The sequence below is a fragment of the Papilio xuthus genome, unplaced genomic scaffold, assembly GCF_000836235.2.
Source record: "Papilio xuthus unplaced genomic scaffold, Pxut_1.1 DF827570.1, whole genome shotgun sequence".
NCBI lineage: Eukaryota > Metazoa > Arthropoda > Insecta > Lepidoptera > Papilionidae > Papilio > Papilio xuthus.
The window spans coordinates 1,939,191-1,961,917 of NW_013531079.1; the positions used below are offsets into that span (position 1 = coordinate 1,939,191).

The window sequence follows — 22,727 nt, forward strand, 5'->3', positions numbered from 1 at the left end:
GAGGTCCGTGTCTGCCTACCCGTCTGGGTAACGGACGTGAGTTATGTTTTTGCAATTTAATTAGTTTATCTAACAATGACTATACAATGATTATAACAATGAATAAATTTCTAAACACAAATAATTATGTGTATTAGAATATATTTTCACAAACTAATTTCAACATAATGCGCTTTATGTTTGTTTAGCAATATTTGCAACCAAAATGGGCACAATGGCGCCTGCCAAAATATATAGATATATGATAGCGTATGGTGGTTATAGATGTTGGCTTTATCTACGTTATCTAGAAAAAAACTATACTTTCATAGATTTAATTAAAACTTGAATATATTACTAATATTATAAATACGACTATTTGAATGTATGGATAGATGGATGTTTACAAGATATGTGCAGAACAGCTCAACAGATCTCGATGTATTATTTTTTTTGTTCCTCGCGGGCGGCGTAGCGCGCAATAGCTAGAATTTTTTTAACAGCGAACTTTCTTTTAAAACTGGCACGACTACCTTAATATGTTTCCATTGTATTAAACAACATCTGAAATGAAACTGAAAGTTATAACTGACAGTTTGTAAAATGCTTCGTTAGATTGTAAACTAACAACGTGCACAATCGTTGTTAATATCACGATATAGACGTATGATCGTAGAAGATAAGGTATTAGGTAAGAATCATTCTTCACGTTCCATAGTAGGTTTGTTTATTTTTATTTATCTACTAAATTAATATTGTTATTATTCAGGATTTCTTACATATATTGTTGCTAGTACTATTAGGAAATATTAGATAACTTTTAAAGCACTTAATATGCTATAACTTTGTAAGAAAAGCTACAATATGTCGTCTCGAAAGAGAATTTCACTGAAACTACTGATTGGCTGGCATCAAGCCAAAATTATGTTCTAAAACATTTTCTACTAGTACCAAAATAATCCTTTATAACAAAGTCTTTCATTTGAAAGACAAAACTAAGACTATATATTAACTACGTTAATTCTCTAGGTTTAAATACCAACTTGTTATGCCTCTGACGTCATTATCAACAGTTCCACAAATTTATTTGGCCCGGGGAGAAGATGCTGTTGTTTCGGTTAATACTAATTGCTATATATATAATTAGGCATTTCATCATCAGCTCACTATAGGTCTGTACTGTGGGGCTCGGAGCTTACCCAAGTTAGGGTACAATAACAAGACATGGCATGCTTTGCATAGTTCGTTTATACACTGGCCGAACTAATAATCTGGTGAAGACAAAACTAAATTCCTGTTTGAAACATATTGCTATCTCTGTTTTGTCAAAGATAATAACAAGGATGACATATATTATATCGAGATTTTCGTCTCAGTAACTAAAGTAAATCTGTATTTATTCAATTGTATTACAATCAAAAGAAACTGAGAAAATATTGAAGGTAAGTATCGTTTTGCATTTCCATCGTGGATACTGCTATTGCCTTTGTCAGTGATAAAGACAGGAATTATAGATTCAACAAACAATGGAGCGATGATTGAAAATGGAACCACTAAACCAAAGCCAATCTTTGAATAATGAGTTCTCTTAGAACTCTACAGAATTCCTGCGAGAGTCAACTTCGAGCTTTATGAAGTGCTTCGATTGACAGGTTATTGAAAGTCTACTATATTAATAATAATAAAGTAACATTTTCTACAGAAAATAGGAAAATATTAATGTATAGGACGTATAAATTATACGAAATGGCTAAGGCCATTTTAAGCTGTTTATTACTTTTATGAAGACATCACATTTTTTCAATCCGACACAAACGTTACAAAAGTAACTATTTAGTATTAAAATAAACTAGCGCTCGCCCGCGACTCCGTCCGAGCTTAATCTAATTAATAGTCTATGTGTTCTTCGAGACTATGTTCTATATGTATGCCAAATTTCATCGAGATCTGTTCAACCGTTCTTTAGATACTTTCAAAGAAACATCCATCAATCCATGCATCTATCCAAACTTGCGCATTTATATTAGTAAGATTAACAAATAATAATAAGTTACTAAATTGTACTCATGCTATTAGAAGAATAATGTATATAATTAAATTTCTAGTTTCCCCTTACTGCTATTGAAATTTCATTACTAACTATGAGAAATAATAATCGCATATATTGATAGTAAAGTTTGCTGGCACTGGATACAACGCTGTCGGAATCAATTACATTAAATTACTCTACATTTATTACTCTGTGCAGCTAATTCAACACATTACTCTGTGCTCAAACTCTACTACGTGTTCATAACAATGAAAATGTATATTCTATTACCTGTCATCCGCGACTACGTCCGTGTGGAATTAAAAAAAACCTTAATTAGTACCATATGTGTTCTTCTATACTATGTTCCACATCTATGCCGATTTCAGCAAGATCCATGCAGCGAAATATTCTAGAGATACCTTCTTACAAACATCCATCCATCCATCCATACATCCAAACGTTAGCATTTATAATTTTGGTGAGGAATAAATTGTAGGCATAATAATACAGAGCGTCGGTGGCTCAGTGGTCAAGCACTTGACTTGCAATCTGCAGGTCCTGGGTTCGAATCCCGCCATGTACTAATGTGTTTTTCGATTTCCGATTTACATATGTACATTTATCCGACGTTCTTACGGTGAAGGAAAACATCGTGATGCAACCTGCACATATCTGAGAAGTAATTCAAATATATATGTGAAGTCAACCAACCCGCACTTGGCCAGCGTGGTTGACTATGGCCTAATCACCCTTAACTTAGGGTAGGCTCCGAGCCCCTCGGTGGGGACGTATAGTGAGCTGAAGATGATAATAATACAAAAGTTGTGGGCAGATATAAGAAACACAAATCATACAGTACGTATATTTATAGAAGTTAATTCTTGTTTCGTCATCCATTTTAATGAGCTTTTAACCAAAACCCTTTAATAAAAGTAAAAAATAGCAATTAGAAATACAATCAGTATGTTTTAAATTGAGAGTTGTTTGTCAAAGATAAAAGAACAAATTATAGATTCAGCGAGCAATAGACGGTTAATTGGAAAATGGATTCACAAAACCAAAGTTTATCTTTGTACAATGGATACTTTGAGGTCGCTTGAATTGATTTCCGTTTGTATCCACAAAGATCATCTCTTTTTCCTACATTGTCTTATACTACACTTAAATTGAAAAAGTGAAAAAAGATAATTAATTAAATCGTTTCTATCATATAGTATTAAAACAAGATTTATGAATAGTTTTAAGTGGTTTGAGCATTTAACACCGCTGTAATAAGCTAGCAGAGAGAATGCATGGCAAAGCTGTAGGTTATTGGACACGAGCCAACAATGAGAAATGTTGCAATCACAACGTGTAGATAAATTTGTTTACAAATCTCTAGACATTCCTTGCAGGCAGTTCGTAAACCGAGTAACTATAAAGGTTGGAATCCTATCTTACTATATATATTATAAATGCGAATGCTTAGATGGATGGATGGACGGGTGTTTATTTGAAGGTATCTACAGAAAGGCTGCAAGGACCTTGCTGAAATTTGGCGTAGATGTAGAACATAGCCTGGAAAGGCACATAGGCTATTAATTAAGTTTTTTTTTTCAATTTCGCGCGAACGGAATGTTATACTTTAACTAGTTGTCGCCCGCGATTCCGTCTTCGCGGAATTTTAAAAAACCTTGTTCAGTAGCCTATGTGTTCTTCCAGGCTTTAGATGTAGAAGCCTGGAACATCTATTATCAATTTCAGCCAGATCCATGGAGACGTCCTGGAGATACTTTCTAACAAACGTCCATACATCCCAGCATTCTTGTGTATAATATTTGTACGATTAATAACAGGAAGGACAACATAATATATGTTGGTGTTAGTTGTTATCCACTATGTTGGATATATCTTGAGCTTGTTTTGTTACCCTTTAGTGAAGTTTATAGAATGTTCCCGCAGCTCTACATTGCTTCTTCGAATAGTTTCCTACCGCATAGAAAGGAGTTCGTCTTAACTTTAATACCGGATTATTATTACTCATAATGCTTATGACACTTTTTTATATATATTTAACTACAGAAATCTGGCTGTTTCTTAGCGGAATGGATGGAAAGAGGACGTGAATTCTGCCTTTCCATTATTCCATTATTAGTAAACAGGACGATTTGCAAGTGGCCGCATTGAATCTAACCGCATAATATCTAGTCTTGACATGTTAATTAAACAAAAATTAACTAAGTTAATAATTAATAGTGTTTACAATTAAATAGTATAAAATTAATTATATTAAATACTATTAAAAAGTTGAAAATGAAAGAAACAAGTTAGACTTGTTGCCACAACATAAACGAGTTTCAACTCTAAACAGTCAGCCGAAGTAATCAGTGAATTCTCCACGGAGTCTTAACTATTTGAACAGCCAACTTGGAGTACGTCAGAAACTCGAGCCAACTGAAACTTAACAAAAACCGATGCTCGACATAATTTGTAAAAGGTAAATACGAACTAGCTAAAAGAAAACGATGTTAGCTTCAAGTTTTGTGAATAATTTATTACTGTTTTGTTTATTTGAATGTCTAAAGGAGCGAAGCAAATTAACAAATTGTTCGTTATAATAATTAAATTGTGAAAATGACCTCATTAAAATGATTTGAAATGAGGGAAAAATGAGATTTTATTTTAAACAGGCTTAATTAATTAAAACGGCTGCTATCGGTGTGTTAAATATCTATATTTAAATTGAAATGTGAACGTCGGATATTTTAGCTCGTGGATAATTATTATTCTTTTGTATTCCGTTAGCTGAGAATTTTTATATCTGAAAAGTAGTTCATTATATCATTTTATTCATAAAAAATAATAAAAAAGGCCTTTATTTTCATGAAAAAATATCAGTTGCTATAAAAAAGAATAATATGTAATTAGAAAGTCAGTATAGTGGTTTTTGATTAGTTTCAATATTCCTATAGATTTCTACATTTGATTAAACTAGTTACACTATTTCTTTACACTAGGTATATGCATAGAAAATTAGATTATAATATTAAAAAAAAAATTCAAATCCTTTTGCAAATTATTCGTATGTTTTCCTGTCTAAGGGGATTTTTGGAAGTAACTGTATCTACAATAATCATAGCTATTAGGTGCGCAACTAAGTTCTCGCTTTTTTTCGATAAAAATATAACTTTATTATTAAAAAATGGTTACAAATGAATCATTCAAAGTATTGCCCATCGCTAGACACAACTTTTTCCCATCTTTCTGGTAGAGCTCGAATACGTTGACGCCAGAAGTGTTCGTCTTTTGAGGCTATCCACGAATCAAGCCATATGTCTAAGCTTGGTTCATGACGTTTTGGATATGTCAAAATCGACCAGCTCTTACTGCTAGAGCCATCTACTGACAAACAGCGAGAACTTAGTTGCGCACCTAATATATTACAAAATACTTGAATTTCGAACATTTTGGATGCAAAAACTAAGCTATATTATTATTTTACGTCTATTCTTATTATCTCGGAGTTAGTGCATCTCATATGACACGTGACTAATTAAATTAACTGTAAGTTGCAGATCGCAGCGCGCACTAATTACTTTGACAGATGATTAAGATATGTCTGTTATAACGTAACCACATACAGGGTGCTCGGAAAATACGTATACAACGTAATACCGCAGATTCCTATGTCGTAGTAAAGTTGCGTAGTTTAGTAGTGCGTTAATCTATAGACCTTCAAAGTCACTAAATAAATTTGCAACCAGCCGCGCCTGTACAGTTGCTGTGACTTTTTGTTTCGTGGATAGAAAATTCAAATTATAAGAATATTGATTTTCTATATTATTTAATTTGACGAACGGTTTTGCCAAAATAGCAATTGGAGTTTACAGGAGAGGGTACGTATAGGAAGGGGAAATATTATCTTTGTATTTGTCCCCTCCTCTATTCAATTACGGTAGGCATCGATAATTTATTGGAAATATATAAATAATCAGCAGCGGTTGTTTTATTATTTTACTGAATCCGTTTGCTACTTCCTACCACAAAAGAAAAATAAATTTGACAAAAAAAATTGTCCCAAATTTTTTATTCGATTCCATTCTTTCAAATTTACTTTCAAACGTAAACGACTCCTATTGATCTATAAGCCACACAAATTTAAAGGTATTTGGTATTCAAATAAATGTTAATCTTCCTTGAATCTTCAAATAAAATGTAAATACCCATTCTGTCTACTTTATTGCCAATGCGATGGATAATTTTATCCTATATGTATTTATACATCAATCCATACATAATCTGTTTTACTATATCTTCTTCCGTCTCTTTGTTCAGAAGAAAACTTACTAATTTTACTAATATTATAAATGGGAATGTTTGGATGGATGGATGTTAGAAGATATCTCCAGAACGGCAGATGTATAACATAGTCTAGAAAAACACATAGGCGAATAATTATTATGTTTTTTAATTAAGTGCGGACGAAATTGCATACGACAACTAGTATATTCAAAAAAATTGCCGCTAGTATCCTCATCGGCACATGTTTGTCAGACTGCATATCCACTTCAGAATTGCTAACCTTGAAATAAATAAAAGGGACAGGAAATGAAATTCAATGTCAAGTAATCACTTTAGTCTCGATTGGTTTGTCACATGTATTAGCATATGCTATCTCTTTTTTTTACAAAGAGAATGTAAGGGATGACAATATGTTGACACAAATGTGGCTTCAGACGAATCCCAGCTCTATTTATATCAAGTTACTTGGAAAACCCCTTAACGAATGTGATTGATATCGCGAGATAGGTCAGTTGAAATAAAGCAAGATGGAGAACAAACGTATTGGATTTTTATTAATTATTGTAATAATATTCGCGATTACAGAATGCAAAGTGTTTACAAGGTGCCAATTGACAAGAGAACTTCTAAGGAATAACTTCCCAAGAACTTTTATAAGCAACTGTAAGTCTTGTTATGATTCAAATAAATCATTGAAATAAAATTTCAATTGTATAAATTTTATACAATATTTATTAAATATTTTTCAAACTTGGTGAAGCCCTTTAACCCTTAATTCGACGATTCTTTTTGTAGTAAAAAAAGACTGTTTTCTTTTAGTAAAGTCATACTTACGTAATTTTCTCTAAGCTAGTTCAGGAGTTTTTTTTTTATTAGTTAATTAGGACACCATCGAATTAAGGGTTAATGTTCACGGTAAATTTATAAATTGATGACATTACCTTACTAGTTGATACTAAGACTCGGAGTCGTTTGGTTCCTTATAAATATCCTTAGTGATTGCTCAAGCTTTACTTACACTTAGGGTCAGCCAAAGTGTCAATTCGAAGACTTATATCTAGCAGTAAGTGTTTAGTATACCGTCCTTTATTGTGGGTTAAAGAAATTAAAATTTTAGTTATAGAGCGAACATTATGAGCTTCAAATATTTTAATTACATAATAAAATACAAATAGCGATCTATCACTAAATAGCCATAAGCACTTCTAGGCCAGTCAAAGAAACGTTTCGTTTCATAATGACTGGTCTAAAACATACACATATTATGTCTTTGGTTTGAGAAATCTACACTAAGGGTGTACTCAGTCAATGCTAAGATTTAATATATTTGGTGATATTTCAGGGGTGTGCATGATTGAACATGAAAGCGATAGAAACACCGCAGCTATTGTTACTAAATCTTCAAGGAAGAAATATTATGGACTCTTCCAAGTATGTTAAAATATTTTAATTAGATACACCACTCCACACCTTCCTATGTTCTTCGACTTGGTTTCTCTTGAGTCACATTAGAAATATTTAGTAAAACCAATATTCGAAAATACTACGAAATGTCTTTATTATGATAAAAGTATATTAATTTGTTTTTTTTTAAATTTCAGATCGGAAGCGAATTTTGCAAAGAAGGTCGCAAAGGTGGAAAGTGTGACATTACTTGTGAAGGTGTGTCTAACTTATAATCATAATGAATGTCGGCCAATATTAATCCTTTTAAAAATTGCTATAGATTAGTTTTAGTCGTCTTTTGTTCTTATATTATTTAAGTCAGTTATCACTAAGTACTTATTTATACAGCTAACTGTCGCCCGCGACTTTGTCGGCGCGGAGAACATGTAATAGTCTAAGTTACTCCAGCAAACATCAGCTACTTTCCAGTCCAAGTCCCATCAAAATCGGCCCAACCGTTTCGTAGATTATCCAGTACGAACGCAGCCTTACAAACGGACATATGGACAGACATTTTTTTGTTTTAATCTTACTTCAGAAGCAATCAACGAACGTTATGTTCACGAAATATGATTTTTTCGATTTTACAAACAGACACGCCTTTTTATTTTTTTATTTGTATAGTTGAAGAAAAAACTGTTTTCTCCTTCTTAACACAATTTTTATTGTCTTAATCTATCTTTAACTTGCAGCTCTCCTAGACGAAAACATTAAAGATGATAGCTTGTGTGCACTTAAAGTTTTTGACCAGGAAGGTTTTAAATATTGGTCCAAATGGGAGACAAGATGCAAAGGACAGACTCTACCAGACGTTGAGAAGTAAGTTCTTCAGTTATCTATTATATATAAATAGTCTCAAATAAAAATTGAATTACACTTTATCTTCTAAAGGGATTGACTTTTCGTAGATCCTACTGTTTTGTACAATGTTTCATTATTTTGGTTATTTTTTCCAGGTGTCCAGAATGGCATAATTCGTAAAAAGCGTTAATCAAACTCAAAATGTAAACTTTTTTAATCAATAATAAAAAATAAAATATTATTACAATACATAGTTCTTTTACCTCAACAGGTTTTCACATAAATACGTAATTTTATTTAATTTCAAAAATTTGGAATAATTTTTTGGCAAGTAATGAAATTCAGCCTTTTGCAGGTCTACAAAATATACTAATTCATAGAATATGAAACACAAGACTTAATAACAGACATGACAAGACAGACCGACAAGGATTTCTCACCCGGTGGACGTAAATTATGATTGCTCACTAGCGCCCCTCTGTCAATGTCAAGAAGGTCCCTTTTCGTACTGTATATGGCATACCATGTTTTTTTTATTCCATTTTCTATGTCCATGAATTTTTTAACATATTTTCAGACAAAACTAACAACGAAAGCAGCGTCTCTCATCGGACCAAATATCCTTGTTTGACTATACAGTCCGAAAAGGATGGTTTTTTTATAAGAGAAGGGGGCAAACGAGTAGGAGCACCGAGGTGTTCATCGACGCCTATGGACAACAGCAATACCAGAGGAATCGCAGATGCTTGGCCGGCCTTTGAGATGGTGAATACTTAACCCTTCTCATTTTCCCGTCAGCGGGGCTACACAAAGTGCATTCGCTCCAAAGCGAACTTCAAAAATGAATAGAACGAATGACACGTGATTGTCGCGCGTCAATTCTATATATTTTTGAAGCTATGGAATCGTTTCGAAGCGCAGTTTGTCCCCTCATGTCGGATAAGTTTGTCACACTACAAATATTATAATTAAGTTTATCTATTTCATTCAAATTGAATTCGACGTACAGGGAATATTTATTATATTATATCACTAATGATAAATTATGATCATAGAAAATATTCTTAAAGTGATATGCCTCATGTAGAATGTAATTTGGCAGTAGGGGGGAAAGGAATGTCTTGATTAAAGTCATAAAGTATCTAAACGACAAACCAATATAATATGGCCCACAGGAAACTCATATAAGACTTTGCCAAAGAAATCTCTCGTAATTTCTTACGTTCAATTACATGTAATCAAATATATTTGTTATTATATTGTGGAGGCAGCGGTAATAGATTTGTTTGTATGTTTCTTTGAAATTATAACATTAACAGTGGTTAATAAGAGAAGTGTCTTTTATTAACTGAATCTTTAGAATTCGTCTTACCGTAGGGTTCTGATACCAAAATTTCCAATTAAAACATTGTCATCTCTGTATTGTCCGTGATGAAAAATAGAGATAACGATATTTTTCATACAGAGATTTTGATGTCAGAAACCCACGGTTAATATGAGTGTTATGTAGGATTGTGTGTGTGTCTAACGTAAAAATAAGGTAATAAATATATTGCCTAGATAATTAATTTCATTATCTTAATAGGATTTGTAATAAAACTTGCGATTGCTGTGGAACATTTGTAGAAATTATGATAAGACAATTATTTATAGTCTGTAGATAAGAAAGGTCATAATTATGGATAGCAACTAAACTATGGTAGAGTAATGTTTAATTCAATTTAATAATAGAGTTTGCACGCGACTTCGTCAGCGTAGAAAAAATAGCCTATGTTACCCAAGGACATGTAAACTACCTTCAAGTTAAAGCCTTGTTAAAATCTGTCCAGCGTTTTCATAAGAAACAGACAGACAGACAACATTACAAATTAATACAACTACATAACAATATAACAGTTCTACTAATCGAAACAAAAGATTATTTCACCTCGTTCTCAAAACTTGTTTACGTTTAATTTCTATAAAACTTAATGACCACTTAATTACAATCTAAATGGTGAATTATTAAACACGATATCATAAAAACATCGTTAATAAATAGGCATTAATACAAACAAAGTTGTCAAAAGTATTTGTCCTAACTCTATAATTATGAATAGCTTTAATCCGAGCAAGAATATGGTTGCAGTCTTTGAGCATAGACATAAATCAAACCATTTAGGCGACAAAATATTTCAATTAATACGATATTCCCTTTGTTTTTTTCAATACATATCTTACTAATATTATAAATGCGAATGTTTGTATGGATGTTTGTTTGAAGGTATCTCAAGAACGGTTGTATGGATCTCGCTGAAATTTGGCATAGATGTAGAACATAGTCTGGATGAACACATAGGCTACTAATTAAGTTTTTTAAGTTAAGACAGAGTCACGGGCGACAGCTAGTTAAGAATAAACTAGAATAAATTAAAACACGGAACAATGGAATGAAAGTAAGCTAATAATTTATTATTTTAATTATAATTACTTGTAATAACAATTTATAAAGACAATACTGTACTATGCTTTGGTCGCAAATGTAGAGTGAAGCGCTTTCTCAAAGCTGACCTTCGACCTCTTGAGGGTGAGGTACGTTTATCTCTCGGTGGTGACGAGCGATTAGATGGGTACTGCCAATCTGGACATCTAAAGAAAGGTAAGAAAAAAGCATCAATTACCGTGGGTTTCTGAGACCTAATTCCTCTTTTAAATATATTATTAACTCTGTTTTGTCAAAGATAATGACAAGACATGTTTTTTAGTGATTATTTTCTCTTAATAAAGTAAAAATAAAAATAAAACTGAAGTATCAAAGTTCTGGCTAATTTAACTCTTCTAATTTGAAAATAGATGGCGTTGTTTTCAATCCAAAATCTTTTATCACAGTTCTTGGTCCTTAATAATTGTTTTTGAAATAAGTTTATCAAATAATGCAATGAAAAAATAATTAAATTTATCAATGTACTCTTATGTTCGTAACAACGAGATCAACGTTATAAAGTTCTGTATTAAGATTTAATCTATTTTGTATCGTAACCGTTAGTTTCTGAGACCGACACCTTTATATAGAACAAATCAGAGAGACAAAACAGATAACATTATATTGTAAACGAGGATTTTAGTATTAGAAGCCCAGGATAAAAGGTTTCTTAAAAATTGTCTTAGTATAGTATAGAATAATTAATTTCCACTTATTTATTATATTATACTTACTTTTCGATATCAGGCAACAATTGTCCTTTACACCGCGCCTCCCAACGCGACCAATATTTGAATCCCTCTTGTTCGAACACTTTCAATGCGCACACACCATCATCACGGATGTCTTCATCCAGTAGAGCTGTACACAAATAATATTACAAAGATAAATAAAATAAATTAATAAACATTCATATGTAGTTAAGATAGTTTACCGTTGATTTCTGAGATCTAAATCTCTGTATAAAACACATCGTCATCTCTTTCATTTCTCAGAAACCCACGGTTAGAGTCTTTTGTAACCTATTATTCTATATTTTGTTTTGTCTATTGACAATTTTTTATGGCTTGTTGAAATAATTAATGTTTAATAAGTTTTATCATTTATCGTAGGTTTCCGAGACCAAAATTTCTTTATAAAACATCAAATTTGACAAAAAAGAGGTAACAATATGTTCTAAGCGAAGCATTTGGTTTCAGAAACCGACAATTATCATGTATTCTTATTTATATTTATGCATGTTAATATAATATATTTTATGTATATCATGACATTTGAGAACTCACCTTCGCAAGCTATGTCGCACTTGCCACCTTTCCGACCTTCCTTGCAATATTCGCTTCCTATCTGAAATAATTGATAATTTTATATCAACAAAATGAAAAAATATTACGCCGACTTAATTATAAAATTTCATTACCGTCACACATCTAGTAAAATATAACTTTATATTTTGTTATTTGAAAGAGAGTTAGTACGACATATTTAAAAAAAAATTCACAGTGGAAATGCACTCTTAATCCACCGCTTTCTCACCTGGAAGAGTCCATAGTACTTTCTTCTCGGCGTCTTCGCATGAAAAGCCGATGTGTTTCTATCGCTTTCCTGTTCAATCAAACATACCCCTGAAATAAATAGAAGAAAAATTTTATCGAAATATTAATTAAGAAAAAAATAGAACAGACAAAACTTATATACAGACTCTCAAATTTTATTATTATGTATAGATAGTGGACGAACACAGTATGACGCATTTCCAGTGTCTAGCACGTAAAAATAATTATAAGCGATTTGACGTATATTTAAAGTCAAATATTTTAACTTTCTGTCTCAAGAGATAAGATTTTATATGTAAATATTTTAATTCCGTTAACATTTTCTAAACAAACAGTGGTAGAAGCCAGCAAAACATTTTTTACAGGATTTGGCCGACTTGACTGGTGAAAAGACAGGCGTGAAGAGAAAGCAATTCCACGTTTCATCTGACGAGTGTTCTGCCGGAGGCCTAATTTTAGTCTTCTTTCTCTTCCAATCCTTTTCTTATAAGGAAGGGGAAGTTGATTTGACGGAGGAGCTCTCCTCCTCCGTCATTGAGGGGAAACATTCTTTTTCTATGCGTCCCCTCCTCCGTCGTTTTATCGGTGAATTTTACCTTTCAGAATTAAGTTTATAACTCAACTTTATAATTATTTAAATTCGTTATCTAATCAAATATATAATTGGAATAAAATATACTGTATTTTGTATAATGTGACCTTGTTCGGGTTGATTGAAATGTCAGGTCACCTACGCACATGTAGTGGCATTTCCAACTGGAATTATAACACAATGGCTAGACAAACAATACGCAATGTGTTGCAATTTTACACAGTGTAAGTAAATTGTTGATAGAATTTAACATAGGCGGAGTTATTTCGAATAAGTAATGGTTAATATAAAATCGAAACTCATGGGTGATTGTATCTTAGTTCTTCAGATTATTAAAACACTCTAGGATTAATCTGATAAATATTGGACATTAAATTATCTTGAAAAATTAACCCAGGAACCGGTAACAGGAGTCGTTCACGTATTGTGGGTTTAAATTCAATTAAAAATCATAGCCTTTTTTAGAATATTATGAAACATAAGATCATTGGTTCAAATCTATAATCTATTTACTTATCAACTGTTTTAATTTACTTACCTTGAAACCTAAGTCTCCCTTTAAAACATATCGTCAACTGAGTTTTGATTTTTACAGATATTTCGGTCTCAGAAACTCACGGTTAGGTTCCTAAGAATATTGCAAATTTAATGTCAAATATTGGTTTCTCATCTTTAATTTATCTGGATACATGACAATATTTACAAGTGGCAATAAACAACAACTAATTGTGTTGATTTATACATGTTAAAGCATGTTAAGTTAACTTTACTATCAATCATGTTGATAAGTTATAGTTAAATAAAATGCTAACAGGTAAATAAATATTGTTCGTAAATTAACGCAATTAATTTTAAGTTAAAGAATAACCAACAAACTTGTTTGCGCCATTGTAAACAATAAATGTAGATTAAACGTGATTATGTAAATAAAATGTAATCTGTCTATATACTAGTGATAAAAGCATATTTGTTTTTATATATTAAAGAATAATAACTCACAATTACTAATAAATGTCCTTGAGAATCCATTCTTTAAGAGTTCGCGGGTTAATTGGCATCTTGTAAACACTTTGCATTCGACGATCGTAAGTGATAATGCTATTAATATAACAACTGCGACACGTCCACTCGCCATCGCGGTGTGTTTATGACTGACAATTATTAACGTTTGTTTTGTTGAGGCGCGTGCGCAATTCTGATAGGGAAAATCCCAGCATCGTATACCAGACTTTTAATGAGGTTATATTACCTTTTTGTTTTAATTTTCGGTACTACTTTATTTCTATTACATTTATATTTTAAAGACTATGAATTTACTAGATTATATCATGTGCTATTAGGTTTTTACGCGATAAATGTAATGAAAAATTTTTCCTTACCTGATGTTGCTTAGTACCTTTTAGTTTGAGTACTCAAATGTTATCCATCCAAATCCTTGAAGGCATTTTATAAATATTAACAGAATTTTGTTCGTAATATTTTTTGTAATCATTCCAACTAAGCTTTCCTTACTGGGAACGTGCTGGGATATGGGTTTAAAATATTCAAATAGGGGGCTAAAACGGCGTCCCCGCAAGATAGGTAATCCGTACCCTACTACTATAAAACTATTGGGCGTTTAAAATACTTTAGAGTAAAAAATTCAAATAAAACGATTTAATAAAAAGTTAATCTTTATTTGTCAAAAATCATAAATTAATTATTTACATTATTTATCGACTAATTAAAGCAGAACCAAAGTTCTTCGAATCATATACAGAGACGGCGAAAAATATCTTCAGAGTATACGCCTTTTCAAATATCTTGGCGCACTGCGCAGTGATGCCGGCATCCGTGTACGCTTAAGGGTTCGTTCCCAAAAACCAGGGCGAAGAGCAGAATACATTTTATCATAAATTAAATTGAGCTTTATGCAATTGACACAAGGATTAATATTACTTATCACGCCTTTCCCCGCTTGCTCTTGATAAAAAAGACGTGCAAAGTAAAATTAAACCTTGTTCAAATAGTATAAAGCTCAATTTTAGTTGCGGTAAAAAATGTGTTCTGTTCTTTGATTTGGTCTGTCTGAACGGAACGAACATAAACTTAATATTGTGTTATATTCAACGACTCGTACGATGTTCCGAGCGGCCAAGATATTTGACGACCTCAATACAGTAATTACTCATTAAATAATTTGCTTATTTACCTTAGTATTAACAAAACGCAAATAAAACTAACTCGCTATGACTTTGTCATTAGCAATTTTTTTTTCGCTAGTCAGCCTCGTGTTATTATATTAATCAACTTAAATAGAAATCTTCACAGAAGATTTTTGTTAGTCTAAAACATTACAAAAATATTAACTATGTTACTCCGAAAAAACACAGTGGGACACTGTTTTAAACACGTGTTTTAACCCTTTGACCGCCGGTGAATATTGCATCGATGTAGTAAAATAGTATGTTTAACTCTTACATATTGTCACCAAAAACCATTCCAGTATAAGTTACTTTTTTAACTATCTGTCAAAGATTGTAGTATTTCGGAAGCGCATGCAATAATTTCTATTACGATTGTTTCTGGTTATCTCTTATTTACACGTGCGATAAAAGTATTAACATGTATTTATGTTAATGTAATTGAAACACTAAGTTTTTTATATTTTCTGACTATCACCATTATTAATTTCAATTATTGCATTAGTAGTTTTAAATGTATCAAATAAACCGTATCAAAAATAGTCCACTATTTTATAAATAACATAACACACTGCTTCTATAAAACATTTTAAATCATACAGAATGATAACCTCCTTATTTGCAATCGGTTAAAAATGCTTATAACTAAAATTAGCGTACTTTTTTTTATTACAGAAGGGGACAAACGAGTAGCGAGAACACCGAGGTGTTCAACGAAGCCCATGGACATCAGCAATACTGGAGAAACCGCAGATGCGTTGCCTTTGAGATGGTGATAAGCTCGCTTCTTGAAGGACCCTAAGTCGTAGCGGTTTGAAAATACCGCCGAGGACAGACCATTCCACAACGCTGCTGTGCGAGGCAGGAAGTTTCGCGCAAACCGTACGGTTGTGGATTGCCAGCCATAGAGAAGGTGTGGATGGAACCTGGCGGTCTGTTGTGTCGTCCGATGACGGAACTCGGCGAAAGGAATCGTTCCAAACAATTCTTCGGAGCACTCCCCGTGGTAGATGCGGTAGAAAATGCAGAGGGAACTAACGTACCTCCGCAGCGCCAGAGTGTCGAGCCGATCAGTAAGAGCTCGGTCGTTGACGATTCGAATCGCTCTCCGTTGTATGCGGTCAAATGGAAGAAGCTGGTACTGGGGTGCTCCCGCCCAGAGATGCGAGCAGTATTCCATGTGGGGCCGAACTTGCGCCTTATACAGCTGATTGTAATTTTGAATTTCGAACGATTGTCTATTTGACACCCAAAGTTATCCATGCAATTTATTTCGACTGCCGACACACTTACAAAAACATATTGCCATCCCTTTCAATCTCCTTTCAAAAAAATAGATAGCAATATGTATTGTTTGTACAGTAACATAAAAAGTAAATTACAATAAATTATGATTTTCCTTAACTTTTTTCTTAACAATTAATTAAAAACAAAACATATGATTTAAGCAAATTTAGAAGAAATATAAACCTGACTGCCATTATTTTTTAATTAAATAAAAGAAATGTATATACTATACTTTTACAGGAAATTATAATACAATATACAAGAAACTGTACACAGAAATAACATCAGTAAAAAAAAACAAATAGCCAATATTTTGAGAAGGAAACATTTAAAAACCTTACGAAATAGTAAAACCGTTGCAAAAGAGCCATGTTTAAAATTCTATAGATAGCTTCACTTATGTACGACTTATCAACAAATACTTGGAAAAGCATAACAAAAAGTCTTAAGTGTATTAATAGTGGGTTTCTATGACCAAAATCTATGTACAAAACATATCGTCATCCAACATCAGAGAGAATAATATGTTTTAAACAGGGATGTTGTCTCGGAAACCTACAGTAAATGCTTTAGAAGGGCACTAATGCCACGCAATAATATTGTAGTTTTGTATCGTATGGTTAATTAGGTAGTAATCGTTTTTTGTAGTTATTATTAAAAATACTTAGTTTAATAAAACGTACTTAGCGTGTTACTTAGTACGATATGACTTGATTATTTATAATTTCAATATGTTTAAACTTCTTATCAAAGTTCATAGAGGTGATGAATTAAAATTATGTTCCGCGCACTCGTAGATATATAATCTCGTAATGAGTTTCTACGAAAACCAAGTTAACATTAACAAATCTATTTTTGTCTTAAAATATTATTTATAGATAAAAATACAACAAGATAATACAAATAATACATAGAAAACTTCAAATATATTAGGTCAGGTCAAATATATAGGATCATCAGTTCACTATACGTCTCCACCGAGGAGCTCGGAGCCTACCCTAAGTTCAGCGTGATGCATGAAAATACAATCAGGAAAATGTGTTGTTGAGTTTTAAATTTTAGACAAAATTTTATAACTTAATTAAGGCATTAAAATCACGTACCAGACGTAGACGTATATAATTATTCATCTGATAAATGGGAGTAAAGATATATCCTTAAGGAAAACTAAAGATAAGAAACTCAACGAAATTACGAAGAAGCATTGCCTCTTGCATTTTAACTAACGAAATTTCGTTTTTCCTTCTGTTTGTATTTTTAATATTAGCTAGAATTCGTTTTAATCATTCATTTAAAACATATACATAATATAACATTTACATAATATATTTTAAGTACAAAATTATATTAAAAAGTATTTACAATTTATTAATATTTATTTAATAAAAAAGCCAATAATGCTTAATATCTTTTACATAAATAAAATAATAATTCTAACTAAAAGACTAGCAAATTAATATTATATGGCATGACTTAAAACAAAAAACAATTTAAACTTTAGATGTAGCCGTTAACATAACATAACTAGCTCTGACATTCTCCTCCGCCACAGGTTCCGGCCTAAAGCATCTGTGAGGTTCAAAATTAGCTGGTTTCTTCAACACCTTCCTTACAAACCATATCAAACAAATAACAATAACCGTTAAACTTAAAGCTACGCCAACTAAAGCAGAATTCAATCCCTTTATTCCAGATTTGATTTCCAAAGAACCTAACGGTTCTTGTAATTGAGGTACAACACAAATCGGTTGCATTTCATCCAGTTTATTCTTAGAAATCTTCGCACAGACTTCATAAGGTCCTCTAAGGAAACCTTCCATTGATATTTCCAAAGTACTTTGACATGGTGTATCTTTTTGAGCTACTAATGATCCTTTTGATAGAACTGCCAGGATGACGTAACAATTGCCTATGGCATATCTATCAGGTGTAGAAAGTCTTTGAGAACGTGGTAATACGAAAGGTGAACGTGGTGAAGGTAAACCCATCACTGATATCAACACAGTCAGTACTCCGTCGCTCGTCACGTTGGAACGTACTTCTGAAACCCTGAGAAAGAAATTTGACATTATATCTAAACTCTAGTTCTAGTTTAAGAGTTTGTTTAAGAGAACATCGAGAAACAAAAACCAAAGCAATATTGAAAAAATAAGAGGCTCATAGATATTATTAGTCTTTTCTGAATCTTTCTTATGTCCAAGTTTTTTTTTATATTGGCATATTCTTTGTTAATTTACTAATATTTCTTGTACCATTCCATTAAGCTCTACTGCTTGTGCTAGGACATGGTTTATGACAATAATCGAATGATGGAGTTCGAATCCCCGACCCGGTGATCGGAAATCCATACTCTTATACATTAGGCTATTGGTGCTTTAGTTTCAGGTTTATTTCAACAGTTGTCTCATTGATTGTTCATAAACCTACTTTATGCTCTATGCCATTAGAATTAGAGTTCCAAATTAATAATATATTCGGATCTTACCTGAATGTAGGTCTTGTGGGTGGCGTAGTGACAGGCAGACTTGCGACAGTTATGTACTCAGCGCGTTGTCTAACAAGTTGGGGTAACCCGCAGCCTAATACGAGGGCCATTGGTATATCTTTATTGTCCATTTCTTCTAATGCTATACAAAATCTAAAAACAATTTTTGTCAATTACAATTTGGATAACCTCTCATAGCTTAAGCGAGCGAAACTAAAAATTCAATATCGTAGAAGAATAAACTTTTCGTCTTTATTATTAGTTTATTACTTAATTCTAAAGAACTATTATTTGCCTTTTATTTTAATTTATTTTATTGCAACAAGCCCTGAAATTCCACTTTGGTACAGCCACATTACCATTAATGCTACCTCTTAGCCAAAAAAACCATTAAGCAACTTACGTATAATGTTCAAGGGGATCAATTTTAAAACCTCGTAGTACAACATTAGCAGGCGGAGCTCTGTGGCATGCCACGTGTTTGGGCAGACTGCCGCCTCTTGACGCTGTCACCCCGGTACAACGGAACCGACGATTTGATGGTGGGTCCAACGACCACGATAGATGTACTTCTTCTTTATCGTACCAGGCGTCTTCTAACCTCACCTGTAATATGAACTCTTTGAAAATCATGATCGCCTGGTATGTTTGTGATCAAACATATTTGTTTGAACTCTTTGGTAAGTTTTGTTTTACTTTTTACATTTTTGAATTTAAAATAAAATCTGAAAGTATGTAAATCGAGATAGTATATTGAGTTTCAGTAGATTGTATTTCCAACCAAACGAATTTGAATAGCAAGCCGATTTGATGTAATTTTGCGGAAAACTGCAGCAATAAGAAATATTTCACATCAGTTTTGAATATTTTTGACAAAAATGCTTTTAGGAAATGGTACGAATAAATGGACATAATAATTTAGTGTTACGAAATTTAAAATTTAATGTAGTTTAATATAAAATTAAAATAAGAGAAAAGAAGAAAAACAATCATATCTTTTGTTTGTTTTCAACTAAAACCCATCACCTAGATTCAAAGTCAGAAATATATTTACTAAAAAAACGAACTTACTTTTGTCTTAGATATCGGCAAGTCCTCTTCTCCTGGTACTTCTAATTCTTCGTCGTATAAATCATCATCTAGACCTTCAGCTTTATCAATATAAATATCTCCATCCACAAGCGTTTCATCAACAACACTGAGCTTACCTCTTACATTAACATCTTCATCATATATTTTATTATAATCATAATTAATATCATCTTTTTTTATTTCTATATGTTCAAAATCATCACATAGTTTATTTTTCGATAGTCTAGATAGCAGCGCTCCTTCTAAATGAGGTGGTGTGGCGCAGACCGCTGCAGATTTATCAGATTGGGACAGGTTTTTTGCTTCGCGCAACCACCTCGCAAAGCCGGCCATTAAGCAATCACAATTGAGAGGATTATCTGCAATAGATAGGGTATTTATCACTCTAATTAGTGTAACATAGCTATAGATATTTCAATTAGATTAGGGTTATAGGTGATTATCTTGCGTCTGTAATTTCTATAGTTACTTGAAATTTTGGTCGGGATATTAAAACAAACTTATAAAATTGTTGTAGTCGATGCTTTAAAAATCAAAAGCATTGGGCATCGTAAAGGAAACAATATTGTAAACTAACCTTCAATAGTAAAACGACTTAAATCCTTGTGCATTGTTAAAGCACCGTCATCTATCATAGCAATGTCATTGTCATGGAGAAGTAAATCAGTGAGTTTCCTGAGAGCCTTCAATGGCTCCGCTGAAAGTGATCGTAAAAAGTTGTGCGAAAGGTCCAAGTGGACTAAATTCGTAAGTTGAGCCAACGAAGCGCCTGTGAAAAAATAATAGTTAATACTTCGATCTTAAGATTTAATATTTGGTAATTTAAGGATTACATAACTTTTATCAAATACAAAGGCATAATAATAAATGCTTTGGATATGAAAATAAACAAAAAATCGTTTCACATTTTCATTCGTGCTTACATCTTTGTATTGCTTTTTATTTGATTATTGGTTCGTATCAACACACGAATTTTAATACAAATAATTAATTAATACCGTAAAAAGAAATTTGTAAATTCTGTTAAAGGTAAGGTTACATTTAAATAAATAACAAACAATATTTCATTTAATATTTCTTACCAGAGACGGCTACAATTTCATTATGGGAAAGATCTAAATGCGTCAAATTGGTGAGATGTCTGAACGCGTAGTCCTCCAATACATCAACCTGATTATTGTGAAGGTTCAATTGAGTCAGATTTGTGAGCCCTGAGAATGTTATTTTTTTTACTGTTACAAATTATATATCATATAAATCTTTAAAAATAACTATTTACTTAATACATAAGTTGAAACATACTATGACTTCAAAACATAGTTTTTCTCAAACCGTTTAAAGCTAGGATATCTATAACTTACATACAAGGAAATATTTACATATATGAACCTTAAAAATACATTACTTTTACATATTACTAGCTGACGCACGCGACTCTGTTCGCGCGGGATTAAAAAATAGACAGTAGCCGATTCTCAGACCTACTGAATGCGCATATAAAATTTCATAAAAATCGGTCAAACCGTTCCTCCGGAAATTGGAATGTGGTAACTGACATAGTGACACGACAATTTCATATATAACATTTGCCAAATAGCCAAAAATGAGCACTAATCCTTTATTTACGTAAAAAGAATACTAAAACCTGATATATATTTGCTTGAAAACATAAATTTTATAGTTCTACCTTTGAAACGTTAAGAGGAATTGGCATTTCGAAATAATACTGCTGAGTTTTGACGTTGAGGTTATTTATACCAATATATTTAAATTGAATTCACCTGCTAATGCCCCTCGGCGTATACTTGCGAAGGTATTGTCTGAGAGATGCAGTGTAGTGAGGTGAGCCAGCGGCGGCAGAGTGCCCGCACCCAGGGGACCTTCCAGCGCGTTGCTGGATACATCCAGCTCGCGCAAATAATGAGCGTCCTGAAAAAACATATTATTAGTTTCCACTACCGAAACATCTACATTAAAGTATACTACTATCTCTGTTATTTCAAAGAGAATGAAAGAGATGACAGTATGTTTTCTACATCTGTTTAGATTGTGGACACTCAAATCTAAATTGCTCCAGAGATTTCTGTAGTACGTTAAACAAAGTGAACATTATAATACAATGTAAATAATTTTAGTTGTTGTAAATAAAAGCATTTTAGTAAATATTGAGGATGAAATAAAACATCCTAGAAAATTTAAAACTGTTTTAGGATTTTTTTTACTTCGTAGTTTTTTATTACAATGATTATGCCTTTAGAAGTCACAGTTCACATGCCAAACCTTTTTAGTACTTAAGGATATATAATTTGGTTGTTTTAGTGTTGTTAAAGTTAAAATAATTTGAACTAATAATACCTTTAAAGACGGCAGAGCAGTAACTTTAAGTAGATTTCCTCTCAACCTTAAAACGGTCAATTCTGAAAGCGGCTTGAATGCATCCAACGATATATCCGTTAACTGATTGTCACTTATGTCTAGATATGTAAGGTTTTTAATTCCCTAAAAACATAAAAACTTTATTACTTCTTTGCA

General features: G+C 32.3%; 2 protein-coding genes across 5 annotated transcripts in view; one reads left to right on the forward strand and one right to left on the reverse strand.

Moving 5' to 3' along the window:
* The first annotated feature begins 6,794 nt into the window (after positions 1 to 6,794).
* Positions 6,795 to 9,207, forward strand: LOC106118642 (lysozyme-like). 2 transcript variants are annotated; one of them, XR_001227928.1, is made up of 6 exons: positions 6,795 to 6,955; positions 7,635 to 7,723; positions 7,894 to 7,954; positions 8,431 to 8,557; positions 8,695 to 9,034; positions 9,117 to 9,207. XR_001227928.1 is itself a non-coding variant. In XM_013313321.1 (5 exons), the coding sequence occupies exons 1-5, from the start codon at positions 6,820 to 6,822 to the stop codon at positions 8,717 to 8,719; spliced, it is 438 nt and encodes a 145-aa protein (XP_013168775.1). In that variant the 5' UTR covers positions 6,795 to 6,819; the 3' UTR covers positions 8,720 to 9,207. The 2 variants fall into 2 exon arrangements, 1 of the variants encoding a protein (XP_013168775.1); XM_013313321.1 differs by having other exon boundaries at positions 8,695 to 9,207.
* A 1,773-nt stretch (positions 9,208 to 10,980) lies between these two features.
* Positions 10,981 to 22,727, reverse strand: part of LOC106118641 (uncharacterized) — a 73,127-nt gene continuing 61,380 nt past the window's right edge. For 2 of the 3 annotated variants that reach the window (XM_013313318.1, XM_013313319.1), the window contains exons 5-12: positions 22,551 to 22,694; positions 21,977 to 22,124; positions 21,278 to 21,406; positions 20,773 to 20,964; positions 20,175 to 20,554; positions 19,507 to 19,709; positions 19,104 to 19,256; positions 18,049 to 18,667 (exon numbers count right to left, since the gene is read on the reverse strand). In XM_013313318.1, coding sequence (XP_013168772.1) covers positions 18,109 to 18,667; positions 19,104 to 19,256; positions 19,507 to 19,709; positions 20,175 to 20,554; positions 20,773 to 20,964; positions 21,278 to 21,406; positions 21,977 to 22,124; positions 22,551 to 22,694 — 1,908 coding nt within the window. In that variant the 3' untranslated portion in view covers positions 18,049 to 18,108. Of the gene's footprint in view, positions 11,168 to 11,734; positions 11,862 to 12,286; positions 12,348 to 12,536; positions 12,626 to 14,147; positions 14,217 to 18,048; positions 18,668 to 19,103; positions 19,257 to 19,506; positions 19,710 to 20,174; positions 20,555 to 20,772; positions 20,965 to 21,277; positions 21,407 to 21,976; positions 22,125 to 22,550; positions 22,695 to 22,727 lie in introns of those variants that run through there. The other variant, XM_013313320.1, reaches the window with a different exon arrangement.

What these genes read in the sequence shown, in the direction of transcription:
- LOC106118642 (XM_013313321.1), top strand. Translation starts at nt 6,820, where the DNA reads ATGGAGAACAAACGTATTGGATTTTTATTAATTATTGTAATAATATTC. An exon ending in AAGAACTTTTATAAGCAACT is followed by an intron (nt 6,956 to 7,634) that starts GTAAGTCTTGTT and finishes GTGATATTTCAG; the next exon opens with GGGTGTGCATGATTGAACAT. An exon ending in ACTCTACCAGACGTTGAGAA is followed by an intron (nt 8,558 to 8,694) that starts GTAAGTTCTTCA and finishes TATTTTTTCCAG; the next exon opens with GTGTCCAGAATGGCATAATT.